The following is a 25,462-nucleotide window of genomic DNA, read 5'->3' as shown; positions in this document are numbered from 1 at the left end:
ACAAAAATGTTCCTTTAGACCCAAGGTTTTTTTTTTACTTTTGCAAGGGTAACAGGAGAAAATGGACCATACATTTTGTTGTACAATTTCCCAAACAACTATGTTTTTGCAAACCAAGAAAAATTTACTTTTTATCTGTATATTGGCTTGTGAATTTAAGTGTTTATTTCTGGTGGGTCAAGAAGACAGACTTGCAAACTGATAAACCATTTGATATACTGTGTAAGTCTGTAATAGATAAGGACTTGTATATAGTTTGTGCTTATCTTTGTCTATTGAGGTGTGCTGATATGCTAATTGTACATTGTATTCTGGAACCAGCTTGTTGACTTTGAAAGTAGATAGGGAAAGGCTGTGAAGGGGACTGAAGGACACTGGGTAATTATAAAAATAGCTTACATGCCTCGGTTATAAAAAGACTCAGATCTCATCACTAGTTCTGAAGTAATACAGAGCTACTAGTCGGACATTCTGGAAAACACTCAAAGGATAAGAGACAGGACTGCAGCCAATTCATCATGGTATCATCACGAGGGACACGGATTTATGATTCTACAGGAATCAACCTAGCAGTTTTCGTCTCCAGTTGGAAGGATACAGATCTGAACCACTGAGCATCGCTGAACCATGGAAACGTTTGGAGAAATCCATGTTTGGGACCTGCTGGTTTCCTAATTCCATAGAGATGGTCGGATAAGCCAGTTGGTGACTCTTGTGTCAACTGGCTTTGGATCTTGTATGGACTATATGAACTGTTCTCAGTCATCTCCCTACGCTTGTCGTTACCTTCTCTGTGTGTGTATCACAGGTGAAATATCGACCTTAGAAGCTCTGACGTATCATTTACCATTATCCCAGCGAGTCAGAGGAAGAGAGACCCTGTAATGTGCACCATTTTTTGCGTATTTGTTGGGACTGTTCGATTTGCTATTGTGTGTTGTGGTTCAATAAAGTATTGCCAAACTGTTTTACCCTAACCATGCATTGTCTGTGTAGTGACCTGCGCACAGGGAGAGAGCTCAGGCTTTCAGTGGTATGAGCACTGGTCCATGCAGTCTTGCTAAAGACAGCCGGGCCAGCGAACGAGAGCACCCACTGTACCCAGTTTCTCTACACTCACATATGGGGGAAACCTACTCTTTGGGCACACAGCAGGTCTCGGAAGGGAAGGAGTGCCATTTCACTTTTTTAATGTAAAATTTGCTGGCATAATTAGCAGACGTCGTGTCATGTTTGGAGAGCCCCTTATGTGCCTAAACAGTGGAAACCCCCAACAAGTGACACCATTTTGGAAATTAGACCCCTTAGGGAACTTGTCTAGATGTGTATTGAGCACCACAGGTGCTTCACAGACGCTTATAACGTTAAGCCGTGAAAATTTAAAAAAAAAATATATCACATTTTTCCCACAAAAATATTTTTTAGCTACAATTTTTGCATTTTAGCAAAGGGCAAAAGGAGAAAATGGACCCCAAAGTTTGTTGTGCAATTTCTCCTGAGTTCACCGAAACCCCATATGTGGTTGAAAACTACTTTTGAGGCACAGTGCAAAGCTCAGGAGGGAAGTAACGCCATATTACAGTGCAGTATTTGCTGCACTTGTTTGAGGGTGCCATGTCACATTGGCAGAGCCATTGAGGTGCCAGAACATCAGAATCCCCCCTCAAGTGACCCCATTTTGGAAATTATACCCCTTTGGGAATTTATCTACAGATGTAGTGACAATTTTGACTCCATGGGTGTTTTCCAAAAATAGGCAGCAGTGGATGTTGATGAGTAAAAATTGCAAACTGCTGTTGTAGAGACCAGTATGTTGTAGTGACCAGTACGTTGCAGTCACCAGTACATTATACCAGCTCATGCTTCTGGATACATGCACCTGTAATTTAGGCAGGCTCTCATCACTACAGAAATGCCAAACATGTGGGCGCTAAATGTTGTTTAGGCACACTGGGGCTCAGAAAAAAAAAATGTAAAAAAAATGTTTATTTTTTTTTACATTGTCCCAGGATGGGACATTACTATATTACAGCAGATCGCTGATCTGACACTCTACACTGCAGACTATCAGATCAGGATCTGACATGCAGGGAAGGAGGCTTGCCGGCGCCTGCACCCAACAGGCGCTTACAAGACACCTTTCCTGCAGGATCCCGCGGCCATCTTGGAGCCAGGGGTCTCTATGGAGACCATCAGGACAACGCGATCGCATTGTGTAGTCCTGATGGAAACCCACTCCTGCGCAATACCCCTCTATGTCGCTGTCATTACTGACAGAGGCATCAGAGGAGTTAAATACCCACGATCGGTGTTAGCACACACCTCAGCCTCAACATGAGGCCACGTGATTATGTCACCATACTAATACTGCTGTTTGCCTGAACGTACCTCCCGCAGAGCAGTACTAATACAGCGCATGTCGGAAAGGGGTTAAACACCTACAGCACACGGATGACACACAGATGCCATCCATGTACTGTATGTGTTTTTCATGGACCCATAGACTTGTATTGGCACTTGTCATCTGTTCTGCTGGAAAAAATGGACTTGTGAATAGCACCATAGATTATAATGGATACATGGGGTAGGCGTGAAATAATTGGATATCACACGTACTGGAAACACAGAACTGTGGAGGAGGCCTTAGGCTAGGTTCACGTTGCATTAATGGGTTAACGCTAGCGGACTCCGTTACATGGCGAAATTGTCGCAATTACCGCCATGCAACGGATCCTTTAGCGCACACATTGACGGCAATGTGCTAACAGATCTCTAGCGCATCGCTAGCGCATGCCATTTTTGGCACGCGCTAGCGATGTTCCGTTAGTTTCGGACGGACCGCAGACGCTGCTTGCAGCGTCCGAGGTCCGTTCCTCGCTAGCGCAGATCGGGTATCTGCGCTAGCGGGATCGCCTAACGCGATCCCTTTTGGGACATTGTGTTAGCGCAATCCGCTAGCATATGCGCTAAACGGATTGCCCTAACGCAATGTGAGCCTAGCCTTACGCAGTCTTCCATTAACCTTTGGTACTAGAATCTCTTTGTGTTATAATTTAGGGGATATGCACTGTAAAGATCAGCCACTAGAATATTTCTGACTATATGAAATTAGGACATATAACTAGAATATGCAATAACTTCCTGGTCGGTGGGTGACGGACCTTAAAATTGTTAATTCCTAATGGTCAATTTTAAGTATAGCCTAAAAACACATTTCTTTAGGCAAAATGATCACATTCCATAATCTAGCTATTCTCTATGCAGTATTCGCTCTTCATTTCTACATCCAACAGTAAAATGTCCCACAGTAAATTGCAAAAAAAAAAAAAGGATTCCTTGTTGGACCTTTGATATGTAGGAAATTTTTTTTAACCATATTGTTAATGCCAGGCCCATATATTTAGTCTTATCCTTTTGGGTTCATTGATGCAGGAGGAGTGATTTTCTTAGTATATAAACCACTTCCAATTTTATAGCGAGAACACTGTATAGTACGTCCTACTATGGGTAAAGAGGATGTTACTATTGGTGTATGTATGTGATCTAAGCGTCACTGAACTGACTACCAATTTCTTGGTTTATTGGTGTCCTATGATTTGTAATATCATCTTCGATCTTTCGTAAATATATTTTAACTATGCATAATAAAAACTGATTAACTTTTGATTGGCTTTATCACTCAGTTTGGGTCTTTTGTCGTTATACCTTAGGGTTGTGGCCCGAATCCTTTCACTGTCACTTGAATGTAAACTTTCATCTTTTTCATGGAAATAGGTTTCCACACATTTTTCTTCAAAGTCATGCAGTTTTCTTAGTTCATCATCACTAAGATAGAGTTCTAAAAAAATAAATAAATTAGTAGAAATAAATAAACTACATAATAATAATTAATAGGAAAAGGCACAATAAGAGAATTGCATAAAATACTGAGAATTCTGAAGTAGGACCACAAGGTGGCAGTACTGCTCTATCTAGATCGCTCATAGTGGCGAGGTAGGATTCGGATTCATAATCCTAACAATGAGATTCCCAGTGGTACATTAAAAGTGATTTTGCGAATGTCCACGTTGTACAATAATGTCAGCAAGGAGCTGGATTTAATTAGGCAGTTTAAAAGGATGAAAACAAAGCTGAACTGTGGGTTGCAAGTGTGTTAATCACAGGGAAACTACTGTTTTTATACAGCTCGCTACAGTCAAATCAAGCCATAAAGCCCTGTAGAATAGAGCTGCTGATTAAACACATCAAGGCATGGGGCGAATTTACATTTTCCCACTGACTAAACTGCTACTTCTCGTCCGTCAAGCCTAGAGGGTTTCTTTATTTTATAGAACAGTCTACGGTTTAATTTGACAGATCTTCATAGATAACATTAAGTATTGTTGTAAAGAGAAAAAAACTCGAAGATTAATAGACAGGTATACAGCATGCACCGCAATTAGCAAGATTATAAGCCTGATAATAATATGAATTGGGAGTTGCGATTAGCGCCCCCATAAATATGGTCGCAGTGTGCCCATCAGATAAATTGTACAACCAAAAATATGGCATTGGCAATAGGGCTCTGTTCATATGTCCATTTGGACATTTTGCTTTCGTTACAGGCAGATGGAATATTTGATCCGTTGCATCAGTTATACAAGGAAGCAGAGAACCCCATTTATTAATGTTTTTGTCTGCTTTCTTCACTGAAAAAGAATCGAGAAAACAAACTCATCTTACTTACTTAATCCAACGTCCCCTTCATCTTGGTCATTTTCAGTGTGATAGTGGTGCTGGCAAAGATGGCGAATAAGTTGATATATATGGCTCAGCAGGATAAATGGAGGAGGCAGCCATGGCTTGTCATGGTACATCATAATGTATCGGTAGCGGTTATACTTCCATAGTTTGTGAGAAATGGATTTCATCTCCATGTACACATTGCTGGACAACAAAGTACACAAAGCGGATTAATATATATATATATAGTGTCCAACATTTCTTATTGATCACCTTGAGGCAAATATATTAAACATGTTGCATTACAAAAACTCAGATCAAGTCTGGGAAACAGGAGTGTCTGTATCCATATGTAGAATAGACTTTCTACTAAAAATTGTATTTAATTACAACACAGAATAATCATAGAAATATAAAAAATAAGTTAACAGATGCCCCCGGAAGAAGAATAGGTGAAACGCGCGTTGGGGTGGGAGATGCAGCAGTCATCTAGCACTTGCTCTCTAACAGGTAAAAAAAAGTCATATGCACTAATTTCTTTATTATAGTCAGTTTTTTTGTGATACTGGGTTAAAACTATTTTATTCCATGTAATAAGTGTAATTTGAGAAGCAAACTAAGACACTATATCACTATGTGATTTTAGTTTACCCTTAAACTGGTGAAGTGATGGAGGGGAGATACGTGTCACTGCGCATGATGGCGTCAGTTATGTGAAACCAGAGTAGTTTCCTCCAGCTGACTAAGTGTTGAGGGGATTAAATGAGAGTTATGTTATGAGCTGATTTTAGTGGACCTCCATAGGATGGCTGGGAGGGGGTCCACCCTATCTCCATCTGCATTGTTCTGACAGGACCTGTGTGATATCGAGATCATGTGATCTGTAATACGGTTAGGACTGGAAAAGACTCCAAAAGGGTGAACCCACAGGACCGCGATAGCGAACCTTCCCAGGGCGAGTAGACCACCCCCAATACAGGCAGCGTTAGGAGCAGGCCTAGGGGAGACTACTGCTACGGCAGCTGGTACCCAAGAAAGGAAGAATGGTAAAGTGGAGAGACAAACCGGAATGCTATTCGAGGACGCTGGAACATGGACGAGGGTAAGAAAGCAGACTGGAACGGCAGGAACTCAGATACACTGGAGGGACGGAGGTAATGGGTGACCAGGACTAAAAGAAAAACCAGAAGAGGGACAAGGGTCAGGCACAAGACAATCCACAAGGTAGAACGGAGGGAAGACAGGAGAGTACGCTGAGAGACGAAAGGGCCAGAGACGCTTGCAATATACAAATGATAATCAGGCACCACCAGGCGGAAGAGGCGGCCTGATAAGCAGAGCGGCAGCATACCTTCCCGGTCAGAGTACTCCAGGGGAATAGAGCAGAGTGGAAGGAGCGGCATGAATCAAAGAGATGAGGGTGCGCGAGCGCAGTGATACCCAGTGCGCGTGCGCACCAGACCAGAAGCAGAGGCCGGCTGCACGAGCAGAAGAGAAGACGCCGAAGAAGGAACGGGACACCGCCAGGACGCCGTGGAGCGGTAAGTATGAAAGGGCACCCGGTAAGACGGCAGTGATGGCGTAACATGATCAATCACATGATGGAGGAGTCATATGGTCTGGACTTAAATGGCGGACTTCCAGAGTTCAGTGGTTGCCTGGAGAGAGAACACTCCAGGAAGTTGTGTGCTCAATCTGAATCGTGGACATTGCTGCCTGTGGGCGGGATGATCCCCACTAGGAAAAGGACTGTGTTTTTTTGTTTCTTTGTTTTGCCCAGAGGGCCGTGTTTACTTTCCCAGTTTGGTTTATGCTGCTACAATACAGTTATACCTCTGTGTCCAGCCAAGTGAGCCGCTCTACCACAGGTGGTCCTAGAAGTGCGGTAGTTTCCCAGCGAACACATGTGGTGGCCATAAGCCAATGTAGATGTTAGGCAAGATGAAGGACCTGCTCAAACATCTGCTACAAGCACAGCAGCATCAGCAGCTACAACATCAGGAGCAACAGATGGTGCAACACGGGATCAGTAAGTTGCTTATACAACAAATGCAGCAGCAGCAACACCAGCAACAGGTTGACTTACTGGTATAGGCGGTTTGTGGAAGACCAACATCCCCTCCCCCAAATCCAGGTAACGACACGTTTATTTTTTTATACATTCAGGAAGCCATAATGGCACAACGTAAATAAAATACGAAGATTAGGACTGCCCCATTACGAGATTGCCGTGAAGTGGCGGGGTAGCTCAAAGAATTGATCAATTGTTTGCTAAATGTCTCATATTTGAAATACAGTTAGAATTTATGTGCAATTGCACTTCAGTTATTGCGTTCTGACCATAAGCAGTGCTGGCTTCTTCCCTTTTTTTTTGCTGAACGACACGTATATCCAGAAGATAGTAAGACGAGCCATGCAAACAATGACCCCGGGTGATGATGTGGTCTTTTTGACAGTGTTAGAGCGGGTGCATGAATGTGCTGGTTCCCTATTTGACTGGTGAGCCCCAGAAGGCATATTATGACTTGGCACTGCTGGATGCGCGGGAGTATGCCAACTAAAAACTGAAATTTTGGCATGCGCACAAGTGACTATATCAGTCAGAGTACAAAGTGTTCACCACTGGGCCTATTGTGGGGTCAAACCGCCTTGTTCCCAAATGTTTTATCTACTACATCTGGTGCAAAAATGGCTGCAGCCAGAATCTTCCACTCCACCCAGATGGCAGAGTGCGTTGTCATGGACAGGTTTGTGCACTCCCTTCCTAGGCCAGTGCAGACCTGGGTTGCTCAGGGAGATCCCCGAAATGCAGATGAACTGGTGGGCCTAGTGGAATGGTTCCAAGTGGTCGAGAGGTCCCTAAGAAAGCCAGGGGGTGGTGCATCTTCATACTGGGGTACCCAGCGAGAACCTGAGCCCCAAAAGAGGGGTAGTAAAGCTACCACTAGGGGGAGCCCTAGAACCCAAGGAGTCACTGAGGGGTTGTTAAAGGCCATGGGTAAAGACTTGCTTTGCTAGAGATGTCGTGGTCCTGAACATACAACCACCCATTGTCCCTTGTCCTCCGAAGAGATGGATTGTATCCTAAGGAGGCACTGCTCTTACTATTCCTACCCCACCTGCAGTGTGGACTATCAGCCCAGTGAGTGGCCGCAGGCTTGTCCCGTGTCAGTAAATGGCGTACTGGTGACAGGACTCAGACTCAGGGAGTTTGGTGACCCTGATAAGGCCCACACTTGTCTATCAGTTGATTCTGGGGAAACACGTGGGTGTACGTTAAATCCATGGGGACGCCAAAGACTATTGAGTCGCCAGAGTGAGATAGGGTGATCGAAGGTTTGCTGCAGCCTGTGATAATGGATTTCTAGGACTGTGGCCAAAGGCAGAGTTATCAAAGGACACAGACAGGAGCCAGCTCAACCCTGTTGAAACCCCATCACAGTCAGAGATGGATGAGTTCCATTTGTGTATCCTGGCTGGTGGTGAGGACGAGATGGTGATCAGTGAGACTTAAATTCCTGAATTGGGGCTTTCTGAGGGAAATTTTAGGACTGGCCAAATGCAGGACTTGACCTTGAAAAATATACGGAAAATGTGACTGTGATAAATGGGGTTGCCCAAGAGGAGGGGGCCGACATCAGGTTCCTGTACTTTGCGGTCAATGAGGAGATGCTATATAGGGTCACTAAACAGAGAGGGGAAGCATTATAACAGGGCACTTGATCTGGCCCATGTTCATGTCTTGGGGGGAGCCTAGGTGTAGATAAGACCCAAGAATGAGTTCTTCAGAGGTTTTACTGGCCTGGGTGTCACAGGGATATTGTTAATTTCTGTCGATCCTACCCTACCTGTCAGCTAACTGCCCCCATATCCCACTTCCGCAGTCCCTTAATTCCGTTACCCATAATCGAGGTCCCGTTTGACCGGATTGCTATGGACCTGGTCGGGCCCTTAATTAAGTTTGTCAGGGGTCATCAATACATCCTGGTGGTTATGGACTATGCTATGCGGTACCCCAAAACTTCTCTGCCCGCAGTATTGTATGAGAGCTAGTCCATATTTTCTCCTGATTGAGCATGCATGCTGAGATCCTGATTGACAAGAGGACACCGTTTATGTCCAAGGTTGTGCAAGGCCCTCCAGATTACCCAATTTAGGACGTCGGTGTGCCATCCGCAGACAGATGGCCTGGTGGATAAGTTCAATAAGACCTTGAAATTCATGCTGAAGAAGGTCATGGAGAAGGATGGCTGAGACTGGGATGGTCTCCTACCTTACCTACTGTTCTCCATCAGAGAAGTTCCACAGGCTTTTATGGAGTTCTCACTATTCGAGCTGTTATATGGATGGAACTCACGGGGACTTCTAGATGTTGCCAAGGAGACTTGGGAAGCAGAAGTTACACCCACCGGAGCGTTATAGAGCATGTGGCCCAAATGCAGGATCAAATCGCAAGGGTGATACAGATTGTGAAGGAGAGTTTCTTTCAAGCACAAGAAGCCAAGGCGAGGGTCTACAACCAGGCTGCAAGGCTGATACAGTTTAACCATGAGGACTGGGTGCTCGTGTTGATACCCACTGTGGAATGCAAATTCCTGGCCAAGTGGCAAGGGCCACACAAGGTGGTCGAGAAGTTGAGTGATGTCAACTATAAGGTCCACCAACCAGGAAGAAGGAAGCCATACCAAGTGTACCACATCAATCTGCTAAAATCGTGGTGGGACAAGGATCCAGTAGAAGCAACATGCCTAGGGGTCAAGGTCGAGGATGTCACAGTGGCAGAGACATTGTCGCAGGCCCAGAAACAACAGTGCCATGAGCTGCCTCAGCGGAACAGAGACCTGTTTTCGGAGTTACCAGGATGTGCGCAGGTGGTGGAGCACCAGATCCTGACAGAACCACATGTGATTGTGAACCAAAGGCCGTATCTGATTCCTGAAGCTCGCCATGAGGTGATCTCCCAGGAGGTGAAGAGAATGTTGAGCCTGGGTGTCATCAAGGAGTCAAAGAGCGGCTGGTCCAGCCCTATTGTCCTGGTGCAGAAGCCAAATGGAGAGTGGCGCTTCTGTAACAATTACAGGAAGCTCAATGAGGTGTCCAAATTTCAACGCGTATCCGATGCCCCAGGTCGATGAGCTTATTGAGAGGCTTGGGTCAGCCAGTTACATTACCACCCTGGACCTAACGAAGGGGTACTGGCAAATTCTCCTGTCTCCTCAGGGAGATGAAGGAAACAGGTGTCTCCGAAACGCGTAGGATAGAGGTCCCTATTGCACTCAGTACACATCACCGGGCTCCAGTAGCGGTCACGTGGGTCACTACGTCACACAGGTCCTGCAGACTAGCCAGAATCACTGCGCATATCAAAGGCAGCGTCGGCTCAGCAGGAGCCCGCTTTTACCTGTATCTCGGTGAGTAGGGGCTGCCACCGGCCGGGGCAGCCACCTGCAGAAAGACTTACACATCTTGGACTACTACTACTGCCGCACGACAGCTTAAAGCCAACTGGTCTTCATAGAAGCTTTACACGGCGGGTAAGAAAGTCCTCTCTTTAGATTGCAGGTCAATAGACCTATACTAACTAAACTTTGAATTTTTTTTATTGTTTGTTTTTATTATAGATTATATTTTTTATTATTAATTACCCAGTTTTATATTACATGTGGATACCTATTTAGCGCTTCCAGGGGCTTTCTTCCAGAGCGATCCTGTATATATCATTATATACACGTGTCATTACATTTATTTACTATTGCACAATTCTTTGTGGGGAATTGTTGGATTCGCTGCAGGATAGTAAGCCTTTGGGACACTTTGCGCCACTGTGTTACATTTTATACTGTTCATGAGAATTTGCCTCCAGAGATTATCTGACATAAAAGGGTCCTCTGCCTTCAACACGGTCAATCACTCTCTCCTACTTCCTACTACAAAACCTCTTGTCCCTTGGCATTAAAGATCCTTGCCCTTTCCCAGATATTCTCATTTAGAGAGTCTCCCATTCCTATACTACCTCCTCATCCCACACTCACTCTCTCGGTGTCCCTCAAGGCTCTGTCCTGGGACCCAGTATTCTTCTTCATTTATACCTTTGCCCCGGGATGACTTTACCCCTTTCCAATCTTAGACGTTCCTACACCTCCTTCTGTTTGCTGTGTTCTCTTGCGATGAGCCCGAAACTTTTACGGCACATCAGCTGATTTCATTAGCTGGCATGTGCCCTTATCAGCCGCAGGTGGATTGTCAACATATTAAATGCCGCTGTCAATCTCTAATAGTAGCATTTAATATGCTTGCGCTGAAAGAGCGTCACTAATCCCACCCATCGGTGCCCGTGTCACATGACCGCGGGTCTCCGATGGGTTGGCATGAAAACCTGGGGTCTGCAGGAGACTTCTATGGTTGTCATTGCCAGATAGCTATGAGCGGCGCCTAGCGGTCAGCGCTCATAACAAGTGAGCATTTCTGCTACACAGAGCAGGGCTTCAGCACAAACGATCAGAAGACCGCAGCTTCGAGTCTCCCATGGAGACTATTGAAGTCAGTGTAAAGTGAAAAAAAAATATTTTTAAAAATATTAAAAAATTTAAAATCACCCCCAATTCGCCCCCCCAAAAAAAATTAAAAAAAATACACATTTTGTAATCGCTGCATTCAGAAGCACCCAATCTATAAAAATAATGAATCCGATCAATAAACTGCGTAACAAAAAAATCAAAAACGCCAGAATTACGTTTTTTGACCGCCACAACATCGAATTAAAATACAATAACAAGAAATTAAAATATTGCATATACACCAACATGGCATTAATAAAAACATCAGCTCAGGACACAAAAAAAAGCCATCACCAAGCCCCAGATAGTGAAAACTGGAGACGCTATGGGTCTCAGAAAATGGCGACTTTTTTTGGAAAAACTTTGGGTTTTTTTCACCACTTAAATAAAAAAAGAACCTATACATATTTGGTATCCTTATACACCCATTCCATTAAGTACAACCATGTACACCTGTTACTTGACACGATTGGTTTACATTCATTACAAAATCAAATGTGGGACAGCCTACCAGAAATCATGACGCCTACTCAGATTATCGCCTCCTTATCCACACAAAATAAGTTTGTGAGGGATATCTCTCACAGGCTGTCTCACATTTGATTTTGTAATGAATGTAAACCAATTATGTCAAGCAACAGGTGTACATGGTTTTACTTAATGGAATGGGTGTATAAGGATGTTTTTATGTATTGTTCATATGCCTATGACTAAGAACTTTGTTCGAAACGCGTCAGGTGTTTAGGGACTGCGTCCCCACATGATGTTTTTTTCTTGACATGCGAATAAAGTACTGAAGATTTTATGAAGAGACGCCTGGTGCTGGAACTTTTTCCTTTCCTTTTTGCTGTTGCTATTGAGTGGCATCCAGCCACTTGTTCCTGGCACCTGTGTTAATTTGGATTCCAGTGAGGCACCACTAATCCCTTTCCCTGTCCCTGTATGATGTTGGACATATTTGGTATCTATGACCTCGTAATGACCTGGAGAACCATAATAGCAGGTCAGAGTTAGCATTTTGTGAACATGGTAAAAGAAAACCAAAACTATTGTGGAATTGTACTTTTTTTGTAATTTCACCGCACTTTGATTTTTCTCCCGTTTTCCAGTACATATGTTAAAACCAATGATCTTGTTCAAAAGTACAACAAGCCCTCATATGGCCATATTGACGAAAAAATAAAGATATGGCTCTGGGAAGAAGGGGAGCAAAAAACAGATGCAAAAGTAGAAAAATCCAAGCTGGTGAAGGGGTTAACCCCTTTACCCCCAAGGGTGGTTTGCACGTCAATGACCGGGCCAATTTTTACAATTCTGACCACTGTCCCTTTATGAGGTTATAACTCTGGAACGCTTCAACGGATCCTGATGATTCTGACATTGTTTTCTCGTGACATATTGTACTTCATGATAGTGGTAAAATTTCTTTGATAGTACCTGCGTTTATTTGTGAAAAAAAAGGAAATTTGGCGAAAATTTTGAAAATTTCACAATTTTCCAACTTTGAATTTTTATGCAATTAAATCACCGAGATATGTCACACAAAATACTTAATAAGTAACATTTCCCACATGTCTACTTTACATCAGCATAATTTTGGAACCAAATTTTTTTTTTGTTAGGGAGTTATAAGGGTTAAAAGTTGACCAGCAATTTCTCATTTTTACAACACCATTTTGTTTTTAGGGACCACATCTCATTTGAAGTCATTTTGAGGGGTCTATATGATAGAAAATACCCAAGTGTGACACCATTCTAAAAACTACACCCCTCAAGGTGCTCAAAACCACATTCAAGAAGTTTATTAACCCTTCAGGTGTTTAATAGGAATTTTTGGAATGTTTAAATAAAAATGAACATTTAACTTTTTTACACAAAAAATTTACTTCAGCTCCAATTTGTTTTATTTTACCAAGGGTAACAGGAGAAAATGGACCCCAAAAGTTGTTGTCCAATTTGTCCTGAGTACGCTGATACCCCACATGTGGCAGTAAACCACTGTTTGGGCACATGGGAGAGCTCGGAAGGGAAGGAGCGCCGTTTGACTTTTCAATGCAAAATTGACAGGAATTGAGATGGGACGCCATGTTGCGTTTGGAGAGCCACTGATGTGCCTAAACATTGAAACCCCCCACAAGTGACACCATTTTGGAAAGCAGACCCCCTAAGGAACTTATCTGGATGTGTGGTGAGCACTTTGACCCACCAAGTGTTTCACAGAAGTTTATAATGCAGAACCGTAAAAATAAAAAATCATATTTTTTCACAAAAATTATATTTTTGCCCCCAATTTTTTATTTTTCCAAGGGTAAGAGAAGAAATTGGACCTCAAAAGTTGTTGTCCAATTTGTCCTGAGTATGCTGATACCCCATATATGGCAGTAAACCACTGTTTGGGCGCATGAGAGAGCTCGGAAGGGAAGGAGCGCCGTTTGACTTTTCAATGCAAAATTGACATGAATTGAGATGGGACGCCATGTTGCGTTTGGAGAGCCACTGATGTGCCTGAACATTGAAACCCCCCACAACTGACACCATTTTGGAAAGTAGACCCCCTAAGGAACTTATCTGGATGTGTGGTGAGCACTTTGACCCACCAAGGGCTTCACAGAAGTTTATAATGCAGAGCCATAAAAATAAAACAAAATTTTTTTCCCACAAAAATTATTTTTTAACCCCCAGTTTTGTATTTTCCAGAGGGTAACAGGAGAAATTGGACCACAAAAGTTGTTGTCTAATTTGTCCTGAGTACGCTGATACCCCATATGTGGGGGAAGAACCACCGTTTGGGCGCATGGGAGGGCTCGGAAGGGAAGGAGCGCCATTTGGAATGCAGACTTAGATGGAATGGTCTGCAGGCGTCACATTGCGTTTGCAGAGCCCCTAATGTACCTAAACAGTAGAAACCCCCCACAAGTGACACCATTTTGGAAAGTAGACCCCCTAAGGAACTCATCTTGATGTGTTGTGAGAGCTTTGAACCTCCAAGTATTTCACTACAGTTTATAACGCAGAGCCGTGCAAATAAAAAATATTTTTTTTTCCACAAAAATTATATTTTAGCCCCCAGTTTTGTATTTTTCCAAGGTTAGCAGGAGAAATTGGACCCTAAATGTTGTTGTCCAATTTGTCCTGAGTATGCTGATACCCGATATGTGGGGGGGAACCACCGTTTGGGCGCATAGGAGGGCTCGGAAGGGAAGGAGCATCATTTGGAATGCAGACTTAGATGGATTGGTCTGCAGGCGTCACATTGCGTTTGCAGAGCCCCTAATGTACCTAAACAGTAGAAACCCCCCACAAGTGACCCCATATTGGAAACTAGACCCCTCAATGAACTTATCTAGATTTGTTGTGAGAACTTTGAACCCCCAAGTGTTTCACTACAGTTTATAACGCAGAGCCGTGAAAATAAAAAATCTTTTTGTTTTCCCACAAAAATTATTTTTTATCCCCAGTTTTGTATTTTCCCAAGGGTAACAGGAGAAATTGGACCACAAAAGTTGTTGTCCTATTTGTCCTGAGTACGCTGATACCCCATATGTTGGGGTAAACCCCTGTTTGGGCACACGGGAGAGCTCAGAAGGGAAGGAGCACTGTTTTACTTTTTCAACGCAGAATTGGCTGGAATTGAGATCGGACGCCATGTCGTGTTTGGAGAGCCCCTGATGTGCCGAAACAGTGGAAACCCCCCAATTATAACTGAAACCCTAATCTAAACACACCCCTAACCCTAATTCCAACGGTAACCCTAACCACACCTCTAACCCAGACACACCCCTAACCCTAATCCCAACCCTATTCCCAACCGTAAATGTAATCTAAACCCTAACCGTAACTTTAGCCCCAACCCTAACCCTAGCCCTAACCCTAACCCTAGCCCTAACCCTAACCCTAACCCTAGCCCTAACCCTAGCCCTAATCCTAGCCCTAACTCTAGCCCTAACCCTAACCCTAGCCCTAGCCCTAACCCTAGCCCTAATGGGAAAATGGAAATAAATACATTTTTTTTTATTTTTCCCTAACTAAGGGGGTGATGAAGGGGGGTTTGATTTACTTTTATAGCGGGTTTTTTAGCGGATTGTTATGATTGGCAGCCGTCACACACTGAAAGACGCTTTTTATTGCAAAAAATATTTTTTGCAATACCACATTTTGAGAGCTAAAATTTTTCCATATTTTGGTCTATAGAGTTATGTGAGGTCTTGTTTTTTGCGGGACGAGTTGACGTTTTTATTGAAAACATTTTCGGGCACGTGACATTTTTTGATCGCTTTTTATTCCGATTTTTGTGAGGCAGAATGACCAAAAACCAGCTATTCATGAATTTCTATTGGGGGAGGCGTTTATACCGTTCCGCGTTTGGTAAAATTGATAAATCAGTTTTATTCTTCGGGTCAGTACGATTACAGCGATATCTCATTTATATCATTTTTTTTATGTTTTGGCGCTTTTATACGATAAAAACTATTTTACAGAAAAAATAATTATTTTTGCATCGCTTTATTCTGAGGACTATAACTTTTTTATTTTTTTGCTGATGATGCTGTATGGCGGCTCGTTTTTTTGTGGGACAAGATGATGTTTGCAGCGGTACCATGGTTATTTATAACTGTCTTTTTGATCGCGTGTTATTCCACTTTTTGTTCGGCGGTATGATAATAAAGCGTGGTTTTTTTTTTGTTTTTTTTTGTTTTTCTTACGGTATTTACTGAAGGGGTTAACTAGTGGGACAGTTTTATAGGTCGGGTCGTTACGGACGCGGCGATACTAAATATGTGTACTTTTATTGGTTCTTTTTTTTTATTTAGATGAAGAAATGTATTTATGGGAATAATATTTTTTTTTTTTTTCATTATTTTGGAATTTTTTATTTTTTTTTCTACACATTTGGAAAAATTTTTTTTTACCTTTTTACTTTGTCCCAGGGGGGGACAATACAGATCAGTGATCTGACAGTTTGCACAGCACTCTGTCAGATCACTGATCTGACATGCAGCGCTGCAGCCTTCACAGTGCCTGCTCTGAGCAGGCTCTGTGATGCCACCTCCCTCCCTGCAGGACCCGGATCCGCGGCCATCTTGGATCCGGGGCTGGAGCAGGGAGGGAGGGAGGTAAGACCCCCGCAGCAACGCGATCACATCGCGTTGCTGCGGGGGGCTCAGGGAAGCCCGCAGGGAGCCCCCTCCCTGCGCGGTGCTTCCCTGCACCGCCGGCACATCGCGATCATGTTTGATCGCGGTGTGCCAGGGGTTAATGTGCCGGGGGCGGTCCGTGACCGCTCCTGGCACATAGTGCTGGATGTCAGCTGCGATAAGCAGCTGACACCCGGCCGCGATCGGCGGCGCTCCCCCCGTGAGCGCTGCCGATCGCTATGACGTACTATCCCGTCCAGGGTCAGATAAGCCCAGGGCACCTCGACGGGAAAGTACGTTTAAGGTCACAGAGGGGTTAAAGTCCCACTTATATGCTAATAACACTCAAATCTATCTCCCTGGCCCAGATGTTGCCGTCCAGAATCCCAGAGTGTCTATCAGCCATATCCTCCTCCTCATCACCTTTTCTTAACCTCAATATGAACAAAACCCAACTCATCATCTTTCCTGTATCTCTCAATAAACGATATCACGCTTTCACCTCTCTCACATGTCCGCTGCCTCAGTGTAACCCTTAACTCCTCTGTGTCCTTCTAAAAACACATCCAAGGCCTTACCACTAGTGATGAGCGAGTGTACTCGTTCCTCCAGTTTTATCGAGCACGCTCGGGTGACCTCCGAGTATTTGTAAGTGTTCGGAGATTGAGCTTTCATCACCTCAGCTGAATGATTTACAGCTAGTAGCCAGGCTGAGTACATGTGGGGGTTGCCTGGTTGCTAGGTAATCCCCACATGTAATCAAGCTGGCTAATAGCAGTAAATCATGCTGCTGAGGCAATAAAAACTAAATCTTCGAACACTAACAAATACTCGGAGGTCACCCGAGCGTGCTCAGGAAATCCCAAGCAATGAGTACACTCGCTCATCACTACTTTCCACTTCTAATGCAAAAATTAATTCTATCGTGAATTAACTGTAATGTTAGCATGTGCCCTCATCATCTCCTGCCTCAACTACTGCAATATTCTTCTCTGTGGCCTCCAAACTAACACTCATACCCCTCCAGTTCATCCTTAATTCTGATGCCCAATTAATTCACCTCTTTCTTTGCTACTCCTCTGCATCTTTTTTTCCAATCCCTTCACTGCCTTCCAAAGAATTACAGTGCCTTGAAAAAAGTATTTATACCCTGTGTATTTTTCCAAATTTTTTCACGCTGCACCCTCAAACCTAAGTGTTTTTTATTTGGATTTTATGTGATATACCACCACAATGAAGCAAGTATTAGTGAAGTGTAAGGAAATTATACATAATTTTTTAAATACGGTATTTAAAAACAATTCTGAAAATTGTGACGTGCATTTGTATTCAGACCCCCTGAGTCAATACTTTATAGGATAATTTTTCCCTGCAATTACTGCTGCAAGTCTTTTGGGATATGTCTCTACCAGATTTGCCCATTCTTCTTTGCAAATTAGCTCTAGCTCAGTGAGGTTGGATGGAGGCGTCTGTGAACATCAATTTTCAAGTCTTGCCACAGATTCTCAATGGGATTTATGTCTGGACCATGAATGACCATTCAAACACATAATTCAAGAATATGCTGTGAATGTAAACCATTGCATTGTAGCTCTGGCAGTATGTTTAGGGCGATTGTCCTGCTGGAAGGTGAAACTGTGCCCCAGTCGTAAGTCTTTTGCAGTCTAACAGGTTTTCCTCCAGGATTGCCATGTATTTAGCTTGAACCATATTCCCCATTAACTCTAACCAGGTCCCCTGTCCCTGTTGAAGAAAAGCAAAACCAGGGATTCAAGCTTGAGGAGGCTAATTTGCATATTCCAGGTGCTTTCTGGGAAAAGCGAAGAGTCTCCCTAAGCTAGAAGATCGTTGGGTACAGCCGGGACCAGCTGCTTGGAAAGAATCACCAAACCAGGGATTCAAGCTTGAGGAGGCTAATTTGCATATTCCAGGTGCCTTCTGGGAAAAGCGAAGAGTCTCCCTAAGCTAGAAGATCGTTGGGTACAGCCGGGACCAGCTGCTTGGAAAGAATCACCAAACCAGGGATTCAAGCCTGAGGAGGCTAATTTGCCTATTCCAGGTGCCTTCTGGGAAAAGCGAAGAGTCTCCCTAAGCTAGAAGATCGTTGGGTACAGCCGGGACCAGCTGCTTGGAAAGAATCACCAAACCAGGGATTCAAGCTTGAGGAGGCTAATTTGCATATTCCAGGTGCCTTCTGGGAAAAGCGAAGAGTCTCCCTAAGCTAGAAGATCGTTGGGTACAGCCGGGACCAGCTGCTTGGAAAGAATCACCAAACCAGGGATTCAAGCTTGAGGAGGCTAATTTGCATATTCCAGGTGCCTTCTGGGAAAAGCGAAGAGTCTCCCTAAGCTAGAAGATCATTGGGTACAGCCGGGACCAGCTGCTTGGAAAGAATCACCAAACCGCGCACCTTACGGCGCGCAAATTTTTGCCTGTAGGACATTAATGCAAGAGAGCTTGATTGAGTAGATTACACAAGAAGGAAAACACACAGCAAGTCAGCAGGATCTAGGAGCAACATGGCAGATGTGACAACCTACATGGTGAGCTGCAGCATGTGCTACATGTTCACAGATCGACCAGAAGAAGAATTAAATTTCACCTGTCAGAAGTGTAGACTAGTGGCCCTTTTAGAAGAAAAGGTGCGGGGTCTGGAAGAAAGAATAGCAACTTTGAAACTCATCAAAGAGAATGAAAACTTTCTAGACAGAACAGAAGCATCTCTACTGGTCACAGAAGGTGAAAAAAGTGTCAGAGAACCTCCAAAAGCAGATGAGTGGAAGCATGTGACCAAAAGAAGCAAGAAGACCATGGAGAAATCACCAACCACACAACTGAAGAACCGATATCAAATCTTTGTAGAGGATGAAGATGGCACACCTAAGGATGAAGCAATACCAGCAAGCAAAAAAGAAAAGGGCACACAGCAACAAGTGACAGCAAAAAGTACAGCCAAGAAGCAACGAAGAGTGGTGGTGGTGGGAGACTCACTACTGAGAGGCACAGAAGCAGCCATCTGCAGACCGGACATAACTGCAAGAGAAGTATGCTGCCTTCCAGGTGCGATGATCAAGGATGTGACCGATAGGATACCAAAGCTCTTCAACTCCAAGGACGTCCACCCATTTCTTCTGATACATGTTGGCACCAATGACACGGCAAGGAAGGACCTACCGACAATCTGCAAAGACTTTGAAGAGTTGGGGAAGAAAGTAAAGGAACTGGATGCACAGGTAGTTTTTTCTTCTATCCTTCCAGTAGACGGGCATGGCACCAGGAGATGGAACAGGATCCTTGATGCAAACAACTGGCTAAGACGATGGTGCAGACAACAAGGATTCGGATTCCTGGACCACGGTGTGAATTACTTGTACGATGGACTCCTCGCCAGAGACGGACTACACCTCAACAAACCTGGGAAACACACATTCGCCAGAAGACTTGCTACACTCATCAGGAGGGCGTTAAACTAGAAGAAGAGGGGACGGGAAGAAAAATATTAGACTTGAACAAAGAAGATCCAGGAAAACATACTCAGAAGGGAGGTAAGAACATTTCTAAAACAATCCACAGCGAGGAGATTGGAACAAAACAAAATCCTCTAAACTGCATGCTCGCAAACGCCAGAAGCCTGACAAACAAGATGGAAGAACTAGAAGCAGAAATATCTACAGGTAACTTTGACATAGTGGGAATAACCGAGACATGGTTAGATGAAAGCTATGACTGGGCAGTTAACTTACAGGGTTACAGTCTGTTTAGAAAGGATCGTAAAAATCGGAGAGGAGGAGGGGTTTGTCTCTATGTAAAGTCTTGTCTAAAGTCCACTTTAAGGGAGGATATTAGCGAAGGAAATGAGGATGTCGAGTCCATATGGGTCGAAATTCATGGAGGGAAAAATGGTAACAAAATTCTCATTGGGGTCTGTTACAAACCCCCAAATATAACAGAAACCATGGAAAGTCTACTTCTAAAGCAGATAGATGAAGCTGCAACCCATAATGAGGTCCTGGTTATGGGGGACTTTAACTACCCGGATATTAACTGGGAAACAGAATCCTGTGAAACCCATAAAGGCAACAGGTTTCTGCTAATAACCAAGAAAAATTATCTTTCACAATTGGTGCAGAATCCAACCAGAGGAGCAGCACTTTTAGACCTAATACTATCTAATAGACCTGACAGAATAACAAATCTGCAGGTGGTCGGGCATCTAGGAAATAGCGACCACAATATTGTACAGTTTCACCTGTCTTTCACTAGGGGGACTTGTCAGGGAGTCACAAAAACACTGAACTTTAGGAAGGCAAAGTTTGACCAGCTTAGAGATGCCCTTAATCTGGTAGACTGGGACAATATCCTCAGAAATAAGAATACAGATAATAAATGGGAAATGTTTAAGAACATCCTAAATAGGCAGTGTAAGCGGTTTATACCTTGTGGGAATAAAAGGACTAGAAATAGGAAAAACCCAATGTGGCTAAACAAAGAAGTAAGACAGGCAATTAACAGTAAAAAGAAAGCATTTGCACTACTAAAGCAGGATGGCACCATTGAAGCTCTAAAAAACTATAAGGAGAAAAATACTTTATCTAAAAAACTAATTAAAGCTGCCAAAAAGGAAACAGAGAAGCACATTGCTAAGGAGAGTAAAACTAATCCCAAACTGTTCTTCAACTATATCAATAGTAAAAGAATAAAAACTGAAAATGTAGGCCCCTTAAAAAATAGTGAGGAAAGAATGGTTGTAGATGACGAGGAAAAAGCTAACATATTAAACACCTTCTTCTCCACGGTATTCACGGTGGAAAATGAAATGCTAGGTGAAATCCCAAGAAACAATGAAAACCCTATATTAAGGGTCACCAATCTAACCCAAGAAGAGGTGCGAAACCGGCTAAATAAGATTAAAATAGATAAATCTCCGGGTCCGGATGGCATACACCCACGAGTACTAAGAGAACTAAGTAATGTAATAGATAAACCATTATTTCTTATTTTTAGGGACTCTATAGCGACAGGGTCTGTTCCGCAGGATTGGTGCATAGCAAATGTGGTGCCAATATTCAAAAAGGGCTCTAAAAGTGAACCTGGAAATTATAGGCCAGTAAGTCTAACCTCTATTGTTGCTAAAATATTTGAAGGGTTTCTGAGGGATGTTATTCTGGATTATCTCAATGAGAATAACTGTTTAACTCCATATCAGCATGGGTTTATGAGAAATCGCTCCTGTCAAACCAATCTAATCAGTTTTTATGAAGAGGTAAGCTATAGGCTGGACCACGGCGAGTCATTGGACGTGGTATATCTCGATTTTTCCAAAGCGTTTGATACCGTGCTGCACAAGAGGTTGGTACACAAAATGAGAATGCTTGGTCTGGGGGAAATTGTGTGTAAATGGGTTAGTAACTGGCTTAGTGATAGAAAGCAGAGGGTGGTTATAAATGGTATAGTCTCTAACTGGGTCGCTGTGACCAGTGGGGTACCGCAGGGGTCGGTATTGGGACCTGTTCTCTTCAACATATTCATTAATGATCTGGTAGAAGGTTTACACAGTAAAATATCGATATTTGCAGATGATACAAAACTATGTAAAGCAGTTAATACAAGAGAAGATAGTATTCTGCTACAGATGGATCTGGATAAGTTGGAAACTTGGGCTGAAAGGTGGCAGATGAGGTTTAACAATGATAAATGTAAGGTTATACACATGGGAAGAAGGAATCAATGTCACCATTACACACTGAATGGGGAACCACTGGGTAAATCTGACAGGGAGAAGGACTTGGGGATCCTAGTTAATGATAAACTTACCTGGAGCAGCCAGTGCCAGGCAGCAGCTGCCAAGGCAAACAGGATCATGGGGTGCATTAAAAGAGGTCTGGATACACATGATGAGAGCATTATACTGCCTCTGTACAAATCCCTAGTTAGACCGCACATGGAGTACTGTGTCCAGTTTTGGGCACCGGTGCTCAGGAAGGATATAATGGAACTAGAGAGAGTACAAAGGAGGGCAACAAAATTAATAAAGGGGATGGGAGAACTACAATACCCAGATAGATTAGCGAAATTAGGATTATTTAGTCTAGAAAAAAAACGACTGAGGGGCGATCTAATAACCATGTATAAGTATATAAGGGGACAATACAAATATCTCGCTGAGGATCTGTTTATACCAAGGAAGGTGACGGGCACAAGGGGGCATTCTTTGCGTCTGGAGGAGAGAAGGTTTTTCCACCAACATAGAAGAGGATTCTTTACTGTTAGGGCAGTGAGAATCTGGAATTGCTTGCCTGAGGAGGTGGTGATGGCGAACTCAGTCGAGGGGTTCAAGAGAGGCCTGGATGTCTTCCTGGAGCAGAACAATATTGTATCATACAATTAGGTTCTGTAGAAGGACGTAGATCTGGGGATTTATTATGATGGAATATAGGCTGAACTGGATGGACAAATGTCTTTTTTCGGCCTTACTAACTATGTTACTATGTTACATCCCCGCAGCATGATGATGCCACCAAGTTTGATGGGAAAGAGACCACCGGAGACTAGATGGAGGTGGACATGACTTGGGGATGGGTGGACCGTAAACTCCTGCAGCTTTTGTTTGTATTGCGGTGTAGATTTTAAACAAGAGTGATGTTGCTTTAGGAGGAAGGAGTTTAGATGTTTGTGCCTGGTGTATTACTGTGAGGAGGGTGAGGCAACTCTGGCTCTCCCTCTTTCTCTCACGGGATGGACAGGAGGAAACATGTCTGCAGTTTCAGGGAGTATAATACTGGGGTTATCACTTTACATTATAGCTGATAGGAGTACATTCACCTCACACATCATGTATTAGTGTAGTGTCAGCTCCTACATCATATATGGGATCAATTTTACCTCAGAAATTCATGTAGCCGCCATGTTCCCTCATGTGTACCTCCCTGCAGACATGGCTGATATACTACTCCACATTCATCATGTATTAATGTAGTCTCAGCTCTTACATCTTATTTGGGAGTAATATTACCTCAGAGATTCATGTTTAAGAATTGGTTACTGCACAGCTCAGCTACTGTATGTAATGGTGGTTTCTAGAACTAAAATCTGTAAATTGGTGAGTTATTAGAGCTGGCTACAATACATGCGGTATAGTAGTTTTTGAGGCATGACAGATGTCATTATACAGGTAGTCAGACTGTGGCTACCCCTTTATTATGGTTTAGTTTCCGCATTCCCCATTATAGGATCCTCATTGCAGGATGTTTAGCGGCTGTTATTTTGCTGTAGTTACCGTATTATCGCTCATAATTTGGTAGTGTTGCATTGTTAAAATTAATCTGTTGTAGCCCTGGAATTTTGTTCCTTATATGCACAGTCTTTCCATAGCATGCAGAACTGGTTGATGACTTTATTAGGCATGGGTGATGGGGGTCGAGTCCATTCAAGGTGTCAAATGGCCTCGCTGGTGGCGGTTTAGGAGTCAGGTGGAAGTTGCAGACAAGTTAAGGTGGACTCATTTTAACTAATAGAGGATGCAAAACCTCATGGTGATGAACAGGTTCGGCTTCGGTGGCCAGCCTCAAGGACGTTGTAATGGTAACATCAATCAGGGGTGGGCACAGTGGTTAAGCACAGGAGTGAGCATAATAGGGTCATTGGTGCCCTGAAAGTTTACTGGCTCTGCTTGAATGGCAAGCCAGTGCGTGCCGCCCCTTTATGGCTGTCTGTCCTGGTGCTGTATGTCAGACAGCTGGGGATATTGCAGTACTTGTGAATCCCAATGTACTAGCACTCCACCTGACTCCTACTGTGATTATTTAATCCTGTGATTTGAATTAAAGCTGTGGCCATTTTGACAACCAAAATAATGTGTCTTGTGTATTTATTTTAGTACCTAGGTTTATGGTGGTTTTAAGATGGAGTGGGATCCATCCCATATCCAAAAGTCATGATATTTTCAGGATGATGTGCAGTGTTAAGTTTTCTGCCACACAACATACTTTGCATTTAGCCAAAAAATTCCGACTACATGGCATGTGGAAGAAGGTGCTATTGGTCAGATGAGACCAAAGTAGAACTACTTGGACAAAATGCAAAGCACTTTCGCTGCAGACTGAAGCTTGCTCTGTAAGTCTTTGCCCCTGGTAATGCCAATGTCAATGGTAGAGGAGCACAAACTATAAAGCTGCACTGAGGCCCAATAAGCAAGGCAGATCACTACGACCCTTAAAGCAACAGCTCCCTACTATCTGTTAGGTTGCATATAAATGAATTTCATAGTTATTTATTTAGGGACATAATATATGGGGCACTCTATGAGGTATTAAAAAGCAAAGGGTCCATATACTGCTCCTGCACAAGGGCACTTAACTGCCTGTGTCCACCCCTAGTGGAGCCTCTTACTTATATACAGTGGCGGGCTGGCGGCAAAAAAAATCTTTACAAGTTTAATGAAACCACAAAATCTTAATATTCAAGTGGATTCAAATGTTTTATTGTGGATATTTTATTATAATTAGCATTTTGTCATGTCACTCTTACATTTTATCACCATCTGCAGTCGTTTAGGCATGGATTCAGCAAGGCTGGCTAAGTATGTGGAGTCCATGTTTACCCACAGGGCCGCCATCAGGGCATGACGGCCGTGACTGGCGTATGGGGCCCGGTGAGCAGATGAGACGGCAGCCGCAGGCTAACCGGGCCCTTAGCGCTGACGCTGCAGCTGTTTAAAGCTATTGACGTGCGGGCCTGCACCTCACTAGTTAACAGCCGCCAGCCAATCTGAGGCTGGCAGCTGACATCAGCCGCAGCGTGCGTGCATGTCGCCGGCGTCTGACATCATTGTCAGTCACCGGCGAGTGCACGCTGCAGCTGCGTGGAGACAGAGAACTTCACCCGCCGCAGGAGCACGGCCAGGTAAGAACTACTTTTTTTTTTTTTTCTTAAGAGCGGCGATCTGGGCGGCCCAGGGAAGAACGCTGGACACAGAGGCAAAAAGCTGGACAGAGATGGGGCAGAGTGCTGGACAGAGATGGGGCAGAGTGCTGGACAGAGATGGGGCAG

At 43.6% G+C, this 25,462-nt stretch overlaps 1 protein-coding gene across 1 annotated transcript in view; it reads right to left on the bottom strand.

The window, feature by feature from the left end:
• TRPM6 (transient receptor potential cation channel subfamily M member 6) overlaps positions 1-25,462 on the bottom strand; it is a 314,173-nt gene that overhangs the window by 130,467 nt on the left and 158,244 nt on the right. Inside the window, exons 24-25 of the mRNA XM_069763300.1 lie at positions 4,727-4,926; positions 3,706-3,838 (exon numbers count right to left, since the gene is read on the bottom strand). Of these exons, the coding sequence (XP_069619401.1) occupies positions 3,706-3,838; positions 4,727-4,926 (333 nt within the window). The remainder of the gene's footprint in view (positions 1-3,705; positions 3,839-4,726; positions 4,927-25,462) is intronic.

This window comes from Ranitomeya imitator, chromosome 1, assembly GCF_032444005.1.
Source record: "Ranitomeya imitator isolate aRanImi1 chromosome 1, aRanImi1.pri, whole genome shotgun sequence".
Classification (NCBI taxonomy): Eukaryota; Metazoa; Chordata; class Amphibia; order Anura; family Dendrobatidae; genus Ranitomeya; species Ranitomeya imitator.
This window is presented reverse-complemented; position numbering and strand designations above follow the sequence as displayed.